At 45.7% G+C, this 21,766-nt stretch overlaps 1 protein-coding gene across 14 annotated transcripts in view; it reads left to right on the top strand.

Moving 5' to 3' along the window:
• Positions 1-21,766, top strand: part of mbnl2 (muscleblind-like splicing regulator 2) — a 47,586-nt gene that overhangs the window by 8,161 nt on the left and 17,659 nt on the right. For all 14 annotated transcript variants that reach the window (XM_027291365.1, XM_019278539.2, XM_010740547.3 and 11 more), the window contains exon 2: positions 375-1,272. In XM_027291365.1, the coding sequence (XP_027147166.1) occupies positions 1,099-1,272 (174 nt within the window). In that variant the 5' untranslated portion in view covers positions 375-1,098. The remainder of the gene's footprint in view (positions 1-374; positions 1,273-21,766) is intronic.

Genomic DNA, 21,766 nt, shown 5'->3' with positions numbered 1-21,766 from the left:
TGTCCACTGTCTCATAGCACCGAGGCTTTTGCCATTTACCGCTTTGTATGCAATATGTCGGAGAGCCAGCGGGCTTGTAGTCAGCCCGGGCACAATGGCACACAGTAGTGATTGGGGGACTTAAACTCAAGTGGCTTTCTGAATAACCTCGCAACTGCCTTTTTCTCTGGTTCATCACCCTTTGGAGCTAGCGAACCCTCTGGGCCAGTATGCACACAGATTCAGATTGACACGCATACACAAACACTGTTAACGCACGTTGAAGCCTATTAGAGAAATAGTCGGGCCGTCGTACTTAGCAAGTCGTTTTCTCACTCTGAAAATAACCACTCTGCTTGTTGTCTCTCTCTCTCTTTCTCTCCTCTCCGTTTCAGATCGCTGACAGAAAGTGCCTTGCGAGACGACATCCCTACTTGAAGATCTCCGGGCGCGAATCCCCGCGGTCGTGACAGGACGTAGCGCGGCCTGCAAAGACCCCCTGACCTTTTTGGTTTGTCCCTACCTGTGCTCTAGTGTGAAGAAACCGCAAGTGACGAGGTGGAGCTACTGCGCTGCTGGCCAAGGTGCCAAAACTCACATAGAGTAGGTACTGAAGACTTTAAAACAACAGAAACTTTGTGTCGTCCTAAACTGTGCCATTGCACCTGAAAATAGCACCACGTTTTCTCCCCAACATCCACCCCTGCACAGATATCATCAGTCATACAAAGGACATTTTGGGGACACTGGTATAACCGTTGAGCTTGGCTCCGAGCATGCCCCCTCTGCCTTGTCAGAGGTCTGCACCCGACACTTACTGATTGATGAACAATTACATGTTTGACTGACAAACTCCACAACAGCAGTGCAGTCCCATGCTCCGGTCACAGAGACTTTTCCACTCCATTACCTCTACTATCCTGTCCGCGAGGACAAACCTCATCCACTGACCTGACGCAGATCATTTATAGCTGTATGTTCCATCAGTTTTAGTTGTTGCGTGTTTTATTTTTTATTTTTTTTTACTGGAACGCTCTGAATCAAGCCCTCAGAGGATAGCCTCCTCCTTAAAACCAAGTGGCTCCACTCCACCCCAGCTCCACAGCCGGCGCTGCTGACATGGCTCTAAACATCGCCTCGATACGGGACACAAAATGGCTGACCCTGGAAGTGTGCCGGCAGTTTCAGAGAGGGACTTGTTCGCGCAGCGATGAGGAATGCAAATTTGCCCATCCACCCAAAAGCTGCCAGGTGGAGAACGGAAGGGTGATCGCCTGTTTTGACTCATTAAAGGTAAGACACAACAGGTAACTGACAAAAAAGCAAACATGAAATAATAATCGCGTTCATCTCTGCCGTAGCATTCGCATCTGAGGTGAAATGTTGCAGCTTTGTGCTTCCCAATGGTCGGCGGGTGTAGGTTGTCTGCTCAAATTAGCATGTGTGTCAGGTCTCCATGCTGTGCTGCAGTTAGCAGACCAGCCTGACCTATGAAGCTAAAGGCCAGAGAGGTCTGTTGTCATGTTCACTGTCACCACAGGTGTGTGTGTGTGTGTGTGTGAGAGTGTTTTTTTCAATACGGTAAGTTCTTCTAACGTTACCATGCCCCTGTCCATCATTTATACTTGCGAGCGTGAACATCCGATCGCCTTAAGTCATTCCAAGGTTTCTATTCCTGGGCGCCTGTCAGCTGTCACACACGGAGCAACAAACAACATAAACAGCCAGCGCTTGTTTTGTAATGTTTGATTCTCACAGTGTTATGTTGTAAAGATAGAAAATTAAAGCCATGTTAAAGTATTTCAAATAAAGGCCTGTAGTTAATTTGTTGAACCGTCTGATCAGACGTTACGTCACTGCTTTATCTTTTATGTCCCATATGCTTCATCGTGGTAAATGGTGGTAAATTAGCTCAACACCTGGCACTTTGAAAGTCTCCCCCATTACAACAAGGTCGCTTCGCACAAGCCCCCACATGCTGCATCCAAGAGTAACCCAATATTTTCAAGCTGTGTCTGGGAAAAAAAACAAAACAACCGAAAAAGAAAACAGCTGTGACAATGATAAATAGCCAAAGAAACTAGAGCAGAACACTGGAACTATGAGGAGTTTGTCTTCTTTGTGGACTGTGAACTGTGGCTGCGTTTCACATACACAGCAGCGCAGCGCGCCGAGAGTCCGTGTCACAGTTTTCAAGGTTGTGTACAAGGTCAGAGGGAGAGGAGATTCACACCGTACACCGTCTCCTCCGGCTGAAAACTTTCAATTTATTCAGAAATTTGCTGCTTTGCAGGGGACGCGTATTGGCAAGATTTCCACACTTTGACATTTTCCATGCTCAGAATCCATCGAGATATTCACAGCGTGTAAAAGCCCTGTTCATTACAAGTTGCTCATGTCAATTATTTATTTAGTCACCATGAAAACAAGCTGGCTTTATGGTGATATCAGCAGTTTTCTTGGCTAAGACTCCGCTCGTGGTAAGACTCGCTGAGTTATTGCCTGCAGTCAGTCATTGAGTGACATTCCTTCCCAGCTGCCAGATTTCGCGGGCTGTCACGCCGTTATGGTTTAATGAGCAAACAGCTGACAGCCAATCGGGATCGATTTGTCGTTGCGTCATGTGAGGGAAGGCCTGACATGGGTTCCTTTCGCAAATGACATGATTTCGCTGTTCCTGAAAACTACAACCAGTCATCCGTGGCCGAGGAAACTAAATGGCCAGGGCACTAGTGCCACCTTTCATTTAACCTATCCTCAGTGACGTTTCTTCTACGGAAAAAAAAGGCTTTGAAGCAATCCACCATAACTTCATGCATCATATGTATCTGTAAATCTTGTGCATGCAGCGTGGACTAAAGATGTCTCACAGAGGCAGCTGTCAAGCCCAGAAGAACTGGAGGTTACTTATTCTGTAACCCCTGTTCTCCGATTTCATGAATGGGGCTTCTCACTCTCTCATCATTACACTCAAAAGCCTCTATATCAGTACTCCTGTCATTACCGGCAATGTGGTCTGCTCCATTCCTTTCATCAGCCCCCCGACCCCCAACCCCTGATGTATCTCTGCAAGGGATACTTGACCTTAGTGAGCAAAGGGGTCATCTTCCTTGTCTGATGCAAGGTGCTCTGAAGGATTTGAACAGGAGGTCTTTGCTAGGCACGGTGCGTCACCATGGCAACTTCTATTGTCTAGCTATTGTCAGCATCATCTGATGCTCATGGGATGTAGACATGGACATCCATGATGTCATGCAGAGGTTTCTGAAGAGCTGTTGTGAAGTTCAGGGCTGAATAAAGCCTGGTTACTAGACTTGGTGGAAGCCACTCTCCTAATTATGGACGTTGCCACCTGGTTGAACCGCAGAATCAATCCAGCTTGTGCCGGGCGTGGTTGACTTGGCGCAACCCATGGTCACCTCCATCAAAAAGGCTACCCCGGTGTTGCGTGGTCACAGGCGGCAGACTCTCTTGAAAGAGGTGCGGGCGCGCATTGAAGTAGTTTCTCCACTGGCTTGTTAAGATAGGCACCTAACTTAGCAGTCAGCCGAATGATGCATGTTTCATGACTGCCAGTCGGGGGTGAGGATATCTTTTGAGGCTATCGCTCTTTCATGGCTCTTTTTTTTGTTCTAATATCCCGGGAACAAGAATATTTATTACATCTACTGTCTGGGCTTCGTGGCTGTGACCGTACCACTGCTTATAATATCTAGGAATTTTAGGCAGCTTTGGGAAATCCCATCAGCTAAAGCCAAATTGGGCTAAATTGATAAATGTATAGACAGAATCTGTGTCTAATTGCAGCCACTCTCGCTCTCCCCCTCTTTTCACCACACGACCCAGTGACAGAACGAGAATACAGGATTCTCTGTACTTTTAACTCCAACTCGCCCCCTCTCTCTCTCCCAAAGACTTTTCCTCGTGACAGCTAAGAGAATGAATGCTTTATTATGCATTAGGAAATGTGTTTCGCTCCACGGCAGGCTGATTTCCACCCCATTATGCCCGTATCGTCTTCCTGGGTCTTCTCATCTGATCGGGTTATCATGCCAGGGTGGTGCGCTGCCAGGCGTGACTTGGCCAATGATCAGAAGGGTCCTTTTCACAAACACGTGAAAAAGGTACGGCTCAGCAGACGAGTGGAGTAGGAGGTGTAACTCTGTTGTTGCACTTGTCAGCCAAGCATGCCAACACAGTGGAGGATTTGACTGTTCTGGTTGTTGTTTTTTCAGACTCGGTCGGTTAAAAACACTCACTGCAATGACAAGGCCTCTTTCTCGAATCTCAAATTTTGCAACCCATTGCTAAAATAAAATAATTTTCTGGACGATCAGCTGGTTGTTTGAGCTGCACAGCATGTAAAAAAAAAAAAAAAAATGTGGCAAACTCTTGGCAATCCTCTTCTGCAATGCAGCCTTTAAAAGCTGTTATTAATTTTGAACACAATGCAGCAGGACTGTGTGGCAAGAAAGAGAGAAAATCCAAAAAGTTATTGCTTCTGTGTGTGCATCCGTCCTTATTGACCCGGAGAGAAACCGAGCCTTTCAGATTTCTAATCAGGGTCTGAGGCTGACATACGCTAAAGATAGAGACAGGTGTAGTGGAAACAGAAATAAAACACGCTTTTTGCATTTTTCGGCGTAGGACGAGCGACGGTGAGGAATCATTCCTGCTTTCTCAATCATAAAGCTTGCAGTGTCCCGACTCCACTACGCTGCTCTCAGCATTTCTATAGTGTGATGTCTAGGGAATAATTTTTTTGTCCTCCCGCTCTACAGGAGTGTTCTGCGGGCTGTAGAAATAGTCTCTCTGTGCTACATTTGTCATCTCTCAGAATAGGACAAGCTGCTCCGTCTCTGTCCAGCCAGAGCTGTATTTGGTTGCTAGGCGTGATACCAGGTATCATTCATTTCACCTGACATAAACATTCGACTGGTGACAGGAGTAGCAGTGATAAATGCTCACGCGTGTCAACAGTTTTTTTCCGCTCGTACACGTTCCAACGTGTCTGTCATCAGTGTTCACATGTTTATTCCCATACGTTTGACCTCCGCTTTATCTTTTGAATTAGGAAAATGACATGCAAACTGTGTGCATGTGCAGACAGGTTTGCATGTAAATGCAAATTATAAATGCTTAAACAGTGTGGCAACATTGGATGACGCCCATACGGGTAAATGATTTAAACATGTGGAGACTCATCTATATTAAGTAATCAAACGAAGGACCTGAGAAAACCTTCTGGCACTATATCTCCACAGACAGTACAGGCTCTAGATAGGTACTTTTCCCACACTTGTAGTCGTGCTAGGAAGGACAGGGTGAGGCGACAGGGTTGCAATCATCCACTGCGCCGCTAGATGCTCCTAAATCCCACACACTGCTCCTTCAAAAGAGTCGTAGCTGCACTTAATTTTAAACCAAAGGTAAAAATCGAGCAGACAGGAGCCTGAAAGATTGAAATATCACTCATATTTGGGTCGAACGCCCCTTCCTTGAAACTTTAACATCACTCACGGCAGGAAGTGATAGATAATCAATACAGGCAGCACTTCGCCTCCGGCAGCAAATGGTGTGCTGTGGCTAAGGGCCATTTCTTTTAAGCTCTTTGATACTTGACGGTGGGAACCACGGTGGTGGGGATGAGGGGAGGGCTTCGTTAATGGAAGTAAATGCAATCACACCAGTCATGTGATGATGTCACATTGGCTCTGCCTCTCACAGTAGCCTTTTGTTGATGCTTATTTCTCTGCTCTTCCAGTGCTTTCTCTTTAGTGGCCGTGCTGACTGGGTTGTATTTCCTGCCTCTGCAGTGAAAGACTGTCCACGTCCAGAGCGTTTGTCTCAATTTGTCTTTTCCGACTGTTTGTCATTGTGCAAATATGACATAACACATGTAGGCAGGTTTTAAACAAAGCAGAAAACAGGACTAAAAATACACTATGTACTGCAGAACATGTATTTTGCGGCCTTCCACATTTGTCTTTGCAAAACATAGGACCTTTAAGCCTTTACACAGCAGATCAGATGCCCGATAACAAGGTTTGTTAAGATCTTCTTTCGTGCCAGTCAGATTTTACCAGGTGACCTCCACGCTTGACTGAGCTTCAATAGTCTGAGAGGTGGAGGGGGGGGATAGTCTGGAGCATCCTGGCACTATCATGTTTCGTCAAGTCGCGGTTTTCAAAAAGAAAGTGGCGAACCCGGAGAAACAATAGAAGCTACTTTCAGGTGTGCGGAGTGTTTTCTCATTTGTGTCACAGACCCGCCGCAATCCCCCTGGGGGGTGAAGTGCCCTGGTTTCCGTCACTTGGTAAGAACATCTTAATCCGGACCCTGCTTCAAAAGAGCACAAGTGTTTTTTTTGGGGGCGTGGGATGTCCGAAGCTGGTAAATAAAGAAGCGAGGGAACGCGGCAAGAAGGGAAGGTGTTAATAATTTGAATGGCTAAGAGGATAAAAGAAGGGAAGAGAACCAGGGGAGGAGTAAGTGACAGGTCGAGCCGGGCCAGGGAACTGGAGCAATATTTTTAAACCAATTATCTAAGATTGTTATTAAGATTCAGAAGGAAAGTGCCAGCGACCTTGAGTTAATCTGTTCCACCATCCAGACAGAAACCAGACGGTGAAACCTAACCAGTCACCAAACACAGCCTGTTTTTAAACTTTAGATTTTCCTCTGACTTAACTGTAACTCTCTCCCTCCGGGCTTATTGCATTTGCATATTTCTTTTTTGGGGGGGATATTTAGGAAGCTTCAGTGAACATGAACTTTATGCCCATGGCCTCAGCCCCCCCACCCCCCTCCTCCTCTCTTGTTTTAAAAGATGGGCTCGGCTGCATTCCTCAGCGTAATCCTCTCGAACTGGGCCACACCCTGGGCAGAGCAAACATGTGGAGGGGAATGCACGCAGCGCAGCGGGTGCTGGTGTTCCCCCGGGGTCATTCACACAAACACAATGAGGCACTGACTTGAGCTTAACGTGGGGGGGGGGCTGCAGCGGACTCGGCATGCTTTGATGAGCCCCTGGAAGACCCCCCCTCCCTTCTACCGCTACCGTTCCTTAAACAGGCCTCCTCGTACGCAGACGCACGCATGCACGCACACTCGACGCCCTTCCCAGTGCAAACTATGCCAAATTTCATTTGATCCGTGTGATTTCACCCCCTACGCCCCACGGGGCCCGGTCTAGCTAGATCTAGAAAAAAAAAAAGTTCCAGTGATGAGATAAGAGGGAGGGAGAGGAGTCAGATCAGCTCACTGTTAAAGTCTCTCGTGACCCAGGTCCAGCTCGTCAGACCATCCTGTGTCGTGAGGGAAAATTATTTTAAAGCAACATCAACATCTGTAATTGGTAATCGATACACTTGAGTCATGTAGAAAGTTGCGTTTCACAGCCGAAATACATTTTGTTCATCTTCTCATTTCATATTTCTCATTTCTTATCAGTCTCGTGAGATCATATCAACACAAATCTTTGTCTTCCATGTTACTGTTTTACTATATCTTATCGTTTCCTGTCTTCCTGTGATAATATGTGTCGTCCTAGTTTTACCGGGGATAAATATTTACAAAGGTTATTGATGTTACTACAGAGTCACAGCATCGCACCGCGCTGCTGTTGATCAGAGAAGCTGATACAGTAGGGTACATGTTGGCATTTTAATTGGGCCACTGCGCTGACCCACATCTGTGTGTATCTGTGTGTGTGTGTGTGTGACTGTGATCCCCACATCTCACTGCCTCCCGGGGTCGAGCCGCAGAACCGGAGGAAACCAACTGTAGACACTATTATTTTTAGAATATTCAAACATTACAGGAAAATGCAGTGCTACTGTAATACTCCACAAAAAAAAAAAAAGATTGGTAGCATATCTTGTCCTCTAGCAACAGGAATTTTGGTGAGCGGCTCTGCCCTTTAATGTGGGCAGCCAAACTAAAAATAAAACACGGAGACAACTGAGAATAGCCGGGTAGCAGCACATGTGAAGGCAGTTTTCTGTCTAATATCAAGCCATATTTCAGACTTCAGAAAAGACGAAAGCGGCTTGACTAAAGCAGGTGTCAAAACGTCCAGCGTGAGATCGCATGTTAAAGATGTAATAAGGAACATTTTGAACATTAAAATGTCTAATAATGTACTCAGATTACCCCAAATGTTTCCAATGATGTTAAAACCCAGAGAAATGTATGATTTTATTCAAGCTTTAATAATATCTTTATTGGATTTTTCAAATACAAGGTCAGTAAACAAAATAGAAACAAAGGAGGAAAAAAAATATATAGCATATTTAAAGACAATATTTAATTAATCCACTGCATAACTAGCACAGCAAGTACTAAAGGTTGCACTTATATAATTTCATATATAACCATGTTTTGAACAGAAACACTGCGGTTTAAACAGGGGGAAAAAAAATCTCTGGAGCAAGTTCAAACACATGCCTGAAAACCACTTGAACATGTCACACCAAAAATAATACCAACAGCGGTTAAACAATGAAAACATCAACTCCCATGATTCCACGCTATTTCACAACACCACGTCTTTTGTTATTGTTTTTCGAGTGTGATGCTGCGATGCTTAGAAATCAAAAAAAGTACGTGTTCTCCCGATAACATCAGCGTGATTCATGCCGTTCAAGTCGAAGCAGAATGTCTGCTACAGCAGTTCATATGTAGGGCAGTCTGCCTACTCTCTGCGTACTCCAACTTGACCTCCATTATGTCTTCTCTATAAGAGAGAGAGAATGTATGGCACTACTGCTGCTCGTGTCAGATTGAATAGTAGGTGTTCGTCACCCAGCGAGCCGCCTGCAACATGATGGAGGGACTGAGCGCTGAAAATTTGCCCATCTGCTGTACCAGTGTCTCACCTGGTCTCAATCCACCCACTGCCTCTGAGTCATCCTCTTTTCTTTTTTTTTTCCATCTCTCTCTGCTGCCCACAGTGCTGATAAAGTACTAGATTCTCTGCATTTTTTCTTTCTTTCTTTCTCTCTGCAAAAAAAACAAAACAAAACACCCAGCAACTTAAATCAGTACTGCAGAATCAATGGCATCCTCACATTTGGTGATTTCAAAGCCAGCTGGACTCAAACTGCCTTACCGCTGCAGTAGTCGATGCCGTTGCGAGCACCTCTGCAGTAAAAGCCGAAAGGCAGATCTATGGCGAGTCATGCAGGAGGCTCGCTGTGCGCTTGACCTTTTTAGCATTGGTCTCATTAATTATTGATACGCAGTTTCATCATCACTCAGGTTGTCATGATCTAATTCCTACCGAGAGTCGTGTTTATTGGTCTGCTTTGTTCAGGTTTATATCCTTGAAGAATCTTTTTTTTTTTCGTCCTGGAAAGACCAGAGATGCCTGTCGCTCGCCACAGTATGTTCCTCGCATGGCCAGCATACAGAAGCATATGGCGTTTGCTGTGGCCCATATGAAACATCGAAATTAATCGTTGCTCAGGAAACGTGTTGACTGCTCCCGCCCCAGGCTTCTGTTAATTCTCGTCTGATTATAAAATGGACAAACTTACAAAGACACAGCACCGAGATGCTCCACAGTTCCCACCCAGCTCATACACACACACACACACACACACACACACACACACACACACACACCTAGGGAGCTACAAACAGCGAGATAGACAGGCCCAGCTGTCTCCCAGGGGCCAGCCTTTATAATGAGACAGAGATCTTCTTAATTGGCTCCACCTAATGAGGCAACAGAAATGCAGTCTTTAGGGGCCCTAGACCAAAATGGGTTCCCTCCACTTTTTTTTTTTACCTAAATGCCTATTGGTCTGTGTCTACAAGCCTAGCATGACACTCCAATCCCATGTGTCAGTGCAGAAAACGCCTGAGCCCATACGTTTCTAAAAGAGTCTGCGTTAATAAAATAAGGAGTATAAACTGCGCTGACAGTGATTGACACTCTATAAAGCATGCTAAAGTGACAATAGTGTGCGCCCTGCGTGATCTCATTCCTCTTCCTTCTCCTCGAAGTGCTCTTGTTCTGACTCATATGCTATTCAGGCTTGACGAGTGACGGACTTGACATGATTCCTTTGCGTGAAACTGCCTGCTGCACCTAGCACGCCGACTTCAAATTTGTACCTTCACCATGCACGTAACGAAGAGGCAGACTCTTAGCCCGTTAGATATGTGATATAACGACGTAGGGTGTGCCTCTGTTTGGTCCAAAACGGATGCCGCTGTTGGAAGAACGTGCAGTAGACAATTTATTCAACTTGCTCAGAAGCGTCAAGCTTAATAGGCCTGCTCCAAATTGGGCAAATTTGATAGAGCTCGCCTGGAAGTCTTAGAGTCGGTGTAAATGGCTCTCATGTATTAGTGAATGAAAGGCTTACAGCTGTCTAGTTAGAGGCAGAGCCTGCTATTGTTGTAAATGTTTCATACCAAGCCGCACTCTGCTAATTCAGATTTGGTACCATTTCTTAAAGATGCTTCTTTTGTTCGGCTGAGATCAGTGTAAATTCTCATGGCAACAATAAAACCGGATGTCTATTATTAAAGCATAAATCTCTGTTTGTTATTACTGCTTGGCTCGTGTCTTTGCAAGCCGTGGCTGTCATTCCTGTTGGGAACAGTTTATTTCTGAGAACGTGGTGACGTCGCCGAAAAGAATACGAGCTGTCGTATTCGTATGGTATAAATACACGTTTAAAAAAAAAACATGCACGGTAATGTGTCCTATTCTTGTAGGGATAGTTTTTTAATACCCAGTCCAAGCTACAGGTATTATGTGCACCACACCCTTGACCCTACCACACAGGGTGGCCATACCATACCATAAAGGTCAACTTCAGGTCGTAGCGGCGTATCTGTGCCTCTGCAGCCGGTGTACATGTGTGCGTGCCGACACGAGAGGCGGCGGGGGGGAGGCGACGCAAAGTTCATGGACGAAAGTGAGATGGGCAATTTCACACCCAAGCAGATGCCTGCAACCAGTGACCCGCAGCGACAGGTGGAGGACACTAATTGGTAGCGCGCACCGTCACACAGAGTAGTGCGAACCCATGGTGGGGAGAGGGAATGAGGGGAGGAAGAGAGAGGAGGAGGAGGAGGATGATGACGAGAGAAGTGGTATTAGCGTTTGGTGTTGCAAATCATTAAAACATCCGCGGTAGGAACGGCGTCAGGTTTAATGATTGCATCAGGCGCTGGTAGCGATTTATTCTTTTCTTTCTTTTTTTTAATTACCAAAAAACGCCATGAAGAATACTTCAAAAACGTGATAAAAACACTTCATATCAATTTTGACTTTATGTTGACTGGAAGGAAAAACAAGAAAAAGGTGTTGTGGTGACATGGGTTATCACAGAGATCAATATGTTTACCTGCATCGGACAGTCTTAAGATAAAACACAACCTGCAGCTCAAAGGTTTGAGTCATTGATCTCACGTCTTTGCCCACTTATTACTCGCACCAAGTACAAGCACTCGTCCCAGCCCTCTCTTCCTCGGTGTTCTCAACCTTCACGAGGCCCTGTTTTCATCATCTCCGTGTGGGCTTAGAGTCTGCTCGGAGGCCCCACAGGAGAGAACGTCCTCGGAGGCCTCATCATCACAACCGACAAACAACACCGCCGATCCGATCCGGGGCGATGCTGAGCCTTATTCCCCCGCTGGCTGCCTTCATAAAAATGAAATTGCACCCAACCTATGTGAAAACCGCATTGTGCGTTTGTTGTTTTTACATTTATTGACCGGTGTTCGCATTGCGAACGTCATACCTCGGCGTCTACTCTGATAGAAGCGGTAGAATATCGCTGCAACACCAGACGATCAGTATTTTATCGCATCAAAACAAGAAACTTCGATTTGAGTTCAAAACAGTCTGACTCGATCAAATAATATGATCAAAAACAAGATGCTTAAGTAAGCGGGCTCTTCAGTTTCTCTGTAGTTTGAATCATAAACCTATACCGCTCAACTTTTTTATTTTTTTCTTTCGCAAGCAACCCGGAGCTTTAATCTCCAAACTGGAGAGTAAGCAGCCATGCAACATTTCTGCCTCTATCTGCTGAGTGTGTTAGAAAGAGGCTTTGATGAATAGATCTGCTCTCTCTCTTCCATCTCATTATCCCCCTTTATCTGTTTTATGGATTTACACAACTCCTCAACACGCTCTGACACGCGGTCGATGGTGTCAGCGGGGGGAAAGAAGATGTAGGCTAGCCTTTTTTCCTTCTTCTTTAATTTCCCGCGTTGTTTGTTTCTCTCATTAGCGTTTGTAGTGTTATTTTTAGAGCTTTTAGAGCTTTGATCGCTAGAGAGTGATTGAAATTGAGGTATGTGTTAACAAAATGTAAAATTAGGAAATTAAAATAAGGCCTCCTGGCTTCCGGCTGTTTCCTCATGAGGCTGTGACACAGTTCGTCTCAAACTAGGGCGTCAACATAACCTATTTCTGTGAAGTCTTTATGGAGCATAGCCGGCTATAGGACTGCTGTCATATCAGCGCAAAGCTGACAAGATCCATCTTCTCAGCATAGGGAAATGACAGCTTGTCGAAAGCAGGCTAATGCCTCAGTCTTTTAGCTGTGACTCACCTATCAACAGACTGAGATGTGGCATTGTCATAGCAGAGGCTTTTCTCGAGGGTGTGTGTTTGTAGAAGGGTGTACGTGTGGGAAGAGCGAGACAAGTTTGCTTCACTTACAATGCAAGCTCGCGCCGGCATAAGTGTTTGTGTGCGTACCTGTCAGCCGCATGCCTGTGTGTGTGTGTGTGTGTGTGTGTGCACAGATTAGAGGAGCTCTGGAGGGTGGGTTTCATGTCTCAGCAGGTCACAGATGATCAGATTAACTGAAGCAGGGCTTCGGGCTTCGGGCTGGATTAGCAGAGGGGACCTGGACTCTGCAGGTGCCTCCGCAGCCACACTGCAAAAACACTGACCCCAATTAGAGCTGCAACGATTAGTCGATTAATCGTCAACTGGTGAATTCATTAACTCATTTGATAGTCGATGAATTTATTTAAGAAATAATGTCCAAATTCTCAGATTTTATCTCCAGATGTGAATATAATCTGTTTTTCAGTAAATTGATCGATTATCAACTCATCAATTAATCAAGAAAATGAAAATATAATTGTTCCAGCCCTAACCTCAAAGACACACGCACATCCAGCGTGGGTAGTCACCACCTGAAATCTTAATTTAAGGCTATTACTTTTAAACCGCCTGTGCCTTTTTCTTTCTTTTCTTGTTTTTTTGTCCTACATGAAAGCTCCTTTGTTGAAATCCTTCAACCGCTGTGACAGATGAACAAAAAAAAATTGGTTTCATAACCTGCGCAAGTATATCACGGCTCTTAAAGGAACATGCCCTGCAGACAGTTTAGGCGCACCAGTAAAGAAAAATCACTTTAAGAGCTTAATGAAGAGGGAATTGCGGCTTTGATTGAGACTCCCGGCATTGTGTCCTTCTCCTCTTGTCTTTTCTCTCGCACGCAATCAGCCGCGTATTCGATACCGGCGGCCTTACTGTAACATCTCCAAATACCTCGAGCGCTTCCACGTCTCCGATGAAACCGCCCCGAGCTGCAGTCGGAGCTAACCGATCGCTCGCTGCAGTGCCGGTGCTGCATAGTGACAACGCTATAGCATGGGATTTTTTTTTCAGCTGATGCACAACACCACTCCACCGCGATGACTCGTGAGGAAAAACAAACGCGAGCCAAAGGGGGAAAGACTGATGAAATGTTAAAGCGTGTGTCAGTTGAAGCGAGATAAATGGACACTTAAGAGACTTGGGTTGTGGGCAGCCGTTATTACACATCTCAGACGGAGGTGGAGGGGGGCAAACGTTTTGTCTCACCTTTGCCCCTCCTCCTCTTCCATGTTGTGCATCTCTTCCTCCTCCTCGTCTCTCTCTCTCCTCGGGTAATCTCAGGCGTCAGCAGCAGAACTCCTTCTCCATCTGTGGGATTACAGCTGGCGAAACAAAGGCACTTAATTACTGCTGAGGCAACACAGTCTTACTGTACGCGTGCACGTGAAAAAAAAAGAAAGCACACTATTGTTCCTAAATTACCTGGTCTCTGTCCTTTGCACTAAGTGCCTTTCTTGTTTGCATCCACTCACATTATCACTAATTGCACTGTCGTCTAATAGCCAGGCCAAATATACTTTATCACAGCGTAATCAGGGAGGATTTGGGAGTCGGCGTACCTCTACAGACTCGTTCTTATCCACTGTTTCGCCATTGATTCATGTTCTCTCCATTACCAGCCCAAATGTAAGCAAAGAGCCTCTGGCTATCATTTCATAATGGATTTTCAGTGTTTCCTGGTGTCCTGGAGCCTCACCGCTTCAAACAGATCCATTAGTCCAAACGGATCCATTAGAGCCCCCCAAAAAAACAAAACAGGATCCTTAAGAGGGAGCATTCTCCCGGAGTTTGAGGATGAAGGGAAGCCCTGTCCATGTGCATCCAGCGCCTTGATACTCGACCAGGTGCTAGGATCACTGGGTCCGCTTTTTTCGCAGGGTTTGTGAGCACCGCAGCGCCTGTCCTGTCGGTGTCTTATAGCTAAGGGGCTTTCACAGAAGTGGTTTCCTTTGTGAACTTATAATAGGCTGACCCATAACCAGCTGTAAGTGCCGCTGGGGGAAAAAGGACTCTTTCGGAGCAAACGGGGAAAGAAAGGCGGACATTATGAACAAGAAGAAGGAAGTCTTTTTGTTTCAGATGCCGCAAGACGAGCTAAAAAAGCGTGACGAGGTCAGGAAAAGGAAAACATTTATGTTTCTTCTTCAAAGTGTGGAGGTGAGGCATAACTTCCTGGAACCAGGATCGCTCCAGGATCCGTTCCAGTAGCTGTTGAAAGCCAAGATTCAGATATTTATAACCTGCAGATACGAATATCTGTAAACAAAACGCCCAGCCAAAGGATGAGCATGAGCCTCAACAATGCAAATGATGTATCGTTAATGGAAGGATTGGGTGAGCGCCGCGAGGACAAGGCGATGAGGGAGAAGGAAAAGAAAGAGATATGAGGGGCACACTGATAGACAAGGAGAAAGAGCGAGCTCCTGCCCACCCCCGCGCCTTTGCTGGTCAGCAGGGATACAACAGGTTCTTTGGCTATGCTCTAAGGGGATTACACATATCACAGGCTTCATGTCAGAAAAATTAGTGTCAGTTTCTCACAGCGGCCTTCTTTCTCTCGCACTGAGAAGGACAATCGGATAAACGAAGGCAGAGGAGGGAGCGTTGTTACAGTTTCTCTGTAGGGTATATCCTTTCGGAAATAATAAAAAAAGTACCAGCCAAATCTCCACAAACAAGACCTGACCCTGTGCCTATGTGGGTATTTCACGATAAGTCTGCCCCTTTGCTCGATGTACAGTTGTTTTTTCAGTATCACAGTGTTTCTGACCTTCAGGGGGCCAGTGTCTCTGCAGCGTTGATGGCGCATTCAGCTGTCACAAGTAGCGCCCGCCTGCTGACCTTATGTTTTCCCTGTAATCTTCCTCCCTGATCTTTTTTTTCTTTCTGGATTGTAGTCTGCCAATACTGCCAATCACACGGCCATCGATCACGTCACCAAGCGCTGCGCTTGCATCAGAAAGACATCATGCAAAGCCTACCCAGCTCCTCTGGAGAAAAGTCACATGGATTCTAAAGATACTGACACTATACGTCAATATTGTCCCCGTGATTTGAAAGTGTTGATGCGGGAAAAGAAAAGCTCATTTCGAGTACATCCACCAGGACGCTTGATTTCCTATTAAGGGACGAGCTAAACCGCAGGGATGTCCTATTAAAGGCGAGTTTCCAGACGCCTTTACAGGGACATTTACAGCTCTTCTGTCTGCTGCAGTCTATAGGCAGCCACTCTCTGTCTCCAGCAGGCCCGAGGATAGAGCGCCCATTGAGGGCAAAATGCAAATGTTACAGTGGTGAACGGAGGGGCCCACAACTGAAGCGCTATTCTGCCGAAGGGGGAGGAAGACTGGCCCTCTGTGTCTGTGCCACCCACAGACACACAACAGTCATCACTCTGACCATTCAGCCCAGGCTGATGAAGGAGGGTGGGGGGTCGGAGCGGGGAAAGGGTTTCTGCCACTGATGAAGATGGCAGCGTAAAAAGCCCAGGCAGAGGGATGCTAATGCCAGTTTATACATGGACCATTTGGGCCACTGTTCCCTGTAAACGTGCGGGCTAATTAGGTTTCTCAGACTCTGGGCCAGTTCCATGAGGGCTTGTAGTTTAATAATGGCTCTTGTTTGAATGTGACTGTCTCGCTGTAATTGCAGGAGTATTAATTCATAGAAAACGCTTTTGATTTCACCTTCTGTCAGATAGTTTTTACTGTAAAGGAAATAGCACAGCTGTATCGGGCCTGACTCGCGGGTTACAGCTGTCTCGCAACAGTATCCGTGCCTGGTTCTTAAAATGTCATCTGCTGACAGCGGAAAGACATCCAGACATCGAAAACATGATTAGAAGTACAACAGGGAAGTCGAGAATGTATATGGTCGGAGGATGAATGTTTTCTGCTGCGAGTCAGAGTGTCGCAGCCACGATAGTTATGTCGTGTTTGGGCAGAAGAAATGTTGTACCCTCCTCAGCACCCTGTCATTGTGTTCGGGTGAATTGTTTTTTTGTGCTTCGCGTCCTCATGCCAGTGTGAGTTTGCCTTGTTTTTTCTCTCTCCTCTTTTTTCGCTAAAGGTTTTTGGCGGCTGAACATTGTGTGCTTGGTCTGATCTGGAGCGTGATCAGTGGAACAATGAGAAAAATGAATTTGCCAACAAGCACCAATGGCTTAGAGTTGCAAATAACAAATACGTCCATTAAAGATTAATCTCTAGATCATTTTCTTGATTCGTCTATTCTTTTTTTTTTGTCTGTGCCCAGTGCCTAGGGTGATGTCTTCAAGTTGCTTACACTTAAATAGCTTAAGGGGACACGGAAACACTGTTGTCTCCTCCTCAAGGCTCCCATGGTTATTCCATCTATTCACAATCACCCCAAACATGATGATGTTCCCTGCAAACACACATTTCTTATTTACATCCCGTTTTCTTGCATTGTTTTTCACCGCCGGCACTTCATTACGTCATCCCGTCGCGCACTCTCATTCTGGTTTTCTGACTCTCGGAGAATCGCCGGCAGCTCTGCTTATCTCGTGAACAAACTCCTAATATTTGCACAGCGATAGTGGATGTAAAAAAAAAACAAAAAAACATTTCTTTTCTTTTTGATTGGATTTACTGGAGATTCAGTTGGATGGAAACACATCTTATGACACAAAACAGATACAAGTGACTCATTTTTGAAGGCTGGAAACGGCGACTGAGGTAAAAATGACCAAAATTAAGAACTGATTCAGATTTTTAGTCATTGTCTCAGTCATTTCCTGTTGATTGACTTATCGACTGACTAATTTAGCATATGGCTTGATCCAAACTGACTAAAAGTAGCAGAATGAGGTTAAATTCACATCCAGCTCTGCCAGAATGGATTTCCAGAAGTAACTAATGGGCCCTAATTACAAGAAATAAAAACAATTAAGGCAGCCTCAATGGGTGAAATTAGTGTAATCCTAATCTGTTTATGAAATTAGCTGCCTTTATCCCCTCCCCCCCTGGAGCAACCCTAATAAGGAACACATTTCTATTGACAGCGCTACTGTATGGAAACTTGGCAAACAATAAGTGCTATCTTGCCGGCGATGGCTGTGAGGATCGGAAGAATGTGCCAGCAGTAGCGTCTCTCGCGCGGAGGATCTATTTCAAGTGAAAACAACCGATAATTTATCTTTGATCTCTCCTTCATTGTTCGTCTTTTTCACCGCGACGCAAGGAGATAATTATCCAATCTGAATCAAAGCAGCTATTAGTGTATCCCAAAGCATGGATCATAGCATTTCATACACACGCACACAAGGGCAACGGCGCAGCCTACAATGAGAGGTTGCCATGTGAGCGAACCCTGCTGAAAGGTATAATTTCTCCGTGTAGCTATGGCTACACACCGGCGGGCTGGCGCGTGAATCACAGAGGTGCCTTGGTGCTTTTCAAAGATCCTTTTCATAGACGGCTGCTCGGAGGCAATGCCCGCGATGAATGGATTTCTGCTGCGCTCCGAGTGGGTGGCTTAGACAGAAGGCACAGTGTGTGTCTCTGTGTGTGTGTGTGGGGGTGTGTGTGTGTGTGTGTGTGTGTCTGCCACCCTCTCAGAAAGATAAAGGTCTGCAACCAGATGACGGCACAGCGCTGTCATCGTCACATCAGTGGACCACCTCGCTGCCTGAAGCATGAGCCATGAGCGCTCCTCTTTTTTTTTTCTTCTTCTTTTCTTTTTTTTTTCAAGTGTGATGCGGCGCCTTTCGGCAGCGCTTACCTCATCGTATGTGCCTTGAATTCCCAAGTGGTGGCAGCCTCGACCCTTTCACTGATGATCATCAGTATTAGTCGCACACCCCAAATGTACTGTAATCTCTACGTGTAGCCACCTCCGCGTGCTTCTTATCACGTTTTATTAAAGCAAGAATTACTCCTCGCATAAGGCAGATGTTCGAGTTTCACCCTTACTCTGAGCTCATCGCAGACACGATGTGGGTGAAAGCTTTTTAACTGCTGCGCACAGTGCCAATAAATTAACACCTCCCCGAGTTTAATGAAAGCGTCATAATATGTGCGTGTGCGGTTATCAACATTGTTACTTGGTGACAGCTGTTGGATGCCTGGATGTCTTTTTCCAGGAATGGATTAAACGGTATAAAAAACCTCGGACTACCTGACCTCATATCTCCAGCTGAAATTCCCCTAAATGAACTGATCTCCTCTTTTGTGCTCGCGACCTAATGCTTTAACACCTTCCCCAAAGGATATCAGCCATTTTGATGTCCTTTAACCATATTTATAGCTAATCCATATCCTCTTCACTGTTGGGTGCTGAGACTTCCAGGAGTCTGAGCCAGTAAAAGACCAAGTCCGGTCCAGATACTACAGGACGTGAACAGACTAACCCTGCGATAGTCGAGTCACTGTCACAGTAATAAATTTAAGCGCTGTGCAGTGTTTTAGAGTCTGATTTAGCTTCTTCAAGCTGATCTATTACTCATCCTGGACTTCCTGGATCATATTTCATCTTTTTCATCTGTGCCTGCACCATGGATCCATGAAGGAAACTGGATAACATTACAAGATGGCGCCCACCCCTCCTCATACAGACTCTTGCTTTTGCTCTAATTTGCACGATAACTTACCTCCTCAATAGGATGTTTGTCCTTCCTTGACAGTTCTTCATCGGTCTAGACTTTGTGTATATTAACTTTGCAGGTTATTAAATGTTTATCAAGTCGAATGCTGCACTGGATTCTTTCTTGGTTTCCAAATAGTGTTGGAAACACTTCTTTACCAGCCCCAGTGTGGGTATTTCATCACCACCAAAACGAGACAAAAAAGGAAGAGCGAAGACAAATCGAGCCTAATTTATGCAAAAGACCAGGCACAATGCTGCGATAGATCACGAGCACGTCGGAAAGAAAAGGCTCTCAAACTTGAGTTTGACAGGATGAAAGGAGTTTTTTTTTTTTTTACGAGTCCAAGGCCTGCACTTAGTGCTGCGGCACCTCTGCCTTATGAAACACTCGCCCGTTTACCTCATCTCTTTTAAGCGGGGAGTAACGGTGAGCGATTGCGTAAAGCATGTGTCACTCACAGGCTACAGATGAACTGAGTATAGGGCAAAAAGGGGGAGGGGGGGTAATGGCTTCACTCTTAAGTCCACATAACCGACAAAGTGTGAGGAGGTGTGTGCTCGCGCGCGCCGCAATGCGCGCGTCTTTATTTCGTGTCCGTCTGCGATCTCCGTAGGGCGCGATGGGCGATGCTGCACCTCCCTGCAGACTCAGTTTGGGATGCTGTCCAGAGCTCAGCTTCAGCACCAGCTCCCTCTCTCTCTCACGCAGAGTCACACCCGCCCACACGGTTTCTCCCGCACACACACACACACACTGTTACACCTGCCCACGCGTTGGACTCAGACACACACACACACACACACACACCTTTTCCCCAGTGGTACTTCATACTGTAAGGCTCCAATTAGTTTTGACACCTCTGAGGTCTTTGGTTTGCGGGGTTCAGCGGTAACATTATTCCTCTGGTCTGAACAGGGCTCACACACACACACACAAATGTGGGCGATGCTTGTTGTGATCGTGTGATTTAGTTTGCATATGTGTGGGCAGGTGTGACTTTGTGCATGTGAACCGCGATGGGCGGGTATCGGTGGCTCGCAGCGGGATGCAGAGGTCAGTCAGCGACTCGCTCATCGTTACAGAGCTCCTGTCCAACCTGCTATCTGTCACTCGTGCCTCATAATCAAAAATAATTGTTATGTTTGTTTTTTTAACATGAAAACAAAATAGAAGCCCATAGTATCGACAGACTTAATATCCTTTGTGGAAGCTTCAAATCAGTCGGAAGAAAAGTAACAATGCCAACAGTGTTCGACGCTCTGCGGGGTGTCTTTAATATCTGTCAGGAAGAAAAAGGACAGCCAGCTTTTATTAGTTTCTCCTTTGATGAGATTTGAAGATTATTGGTTATTTACACTGGGGCTTATACCTTGAGCCGCGCTTGATTAAAAGTTCTTCTCTGCTCACCTCAACGTAGAAAAACACAAAGGGTCTAAGTGTGGCAGTGTAGACCTGAACGGTTCTAGCAGCTCTTTCAAATCCCCGCGGTGTGTGAGCGTCAACAGAAATAATCCATATCATGCTTTTTATTTATTTGCATCACAGGCCCGCGGGATGTGTTCCAGTTATGTGCTTTACTAAGAATAGTATAAGAATGGGAATGTTTTATTTTACTGATTTATTTGCTTGTAGACCTCAGGCTCAGCTTTTTATCACAACTATGCATATCAATTAATAACGATAGGCTTGTATATGAAGTTCACTAGAATGCTAGAATTGGTTAATAGTTCACAGAGTATCGATTAAAATGAATCAAATTTGAGAAAAAGACACATTTATTGACACAAATATCAATATTATTAATATATCCTCCAGCTCTATGTGAGCCTGGCTCTTCTGGTTCCCTCTGTATGTTTGATTTAGGGCTTAAATTGACGTTTGACTACAGCACTCGAGTGACTAAAACCGATTCATTTGCAGCGTGGCGGAGCTGTCACACTTTTCTTCTGAAGAGAGTACAGCTCTGCTAATCAGGACACTGTGTTGTGACTCCTCCTTGTCGCGGAGTCGAGGGGTGTTCGGACCGATTCTAATTTAGCTTCACATTCAAAGAGAGGTGCCATGTCACGCCGGGCCATGACATGTCCTAATTCATATCAATCCACTCTGCCCACACCTTTTCCACCGCTCCACTCCTCACCTTTACTTTCCGTCTTCCTCACACTCTCTCTCTTTTCCCACTGCTGTATTCTCCCCGTCACTATGCTGCTCCCTCCTGACCTCTCCTCCTGTCTTCCACCCACTCACCTTCGCAATAAGCAGCACAATGAGGATCCATACTGGATTATTGTGTTTGCCATTAGCCTCTGGGTTGACAGTGTAATTGCCTTCATCCACAGAGGGTCTCCGCGAGCCTGACCCCGCCGACCCCCCCGCATTTGCATTTCCACAGAGAATACTCGATGACCTGTCCGTCACAAAGCTACAGAGATTTCGTCTCGATTGGATCAGAGCGAGAGAAATTCCCCGTCTGCTCTGAACCCTGGCGAGTCTGCAGGGTTACACGAGCTAGCAACCCCGGTAATCATCTTTCACAA

The sequence above is a fragment of the Larimichthys crocea genome, chromosome XIX, assembly GCF_000972845.2.
Source record: "Larimichthys crocea isolate SSNF chromosome XIX, L_crocea_2.0, whole genome shotgun sequence".
NCBI lineage: Eukaryota > Metazoa > Chordata > Actinopteri > Sciaenidae > Larimichthys > Larimichthys crocea.
The sequence above is the reverse complement of the archived record's forward strand: the minus strand, read 5'-3'. Positions and strand labels throughout refer to the sequence as shown.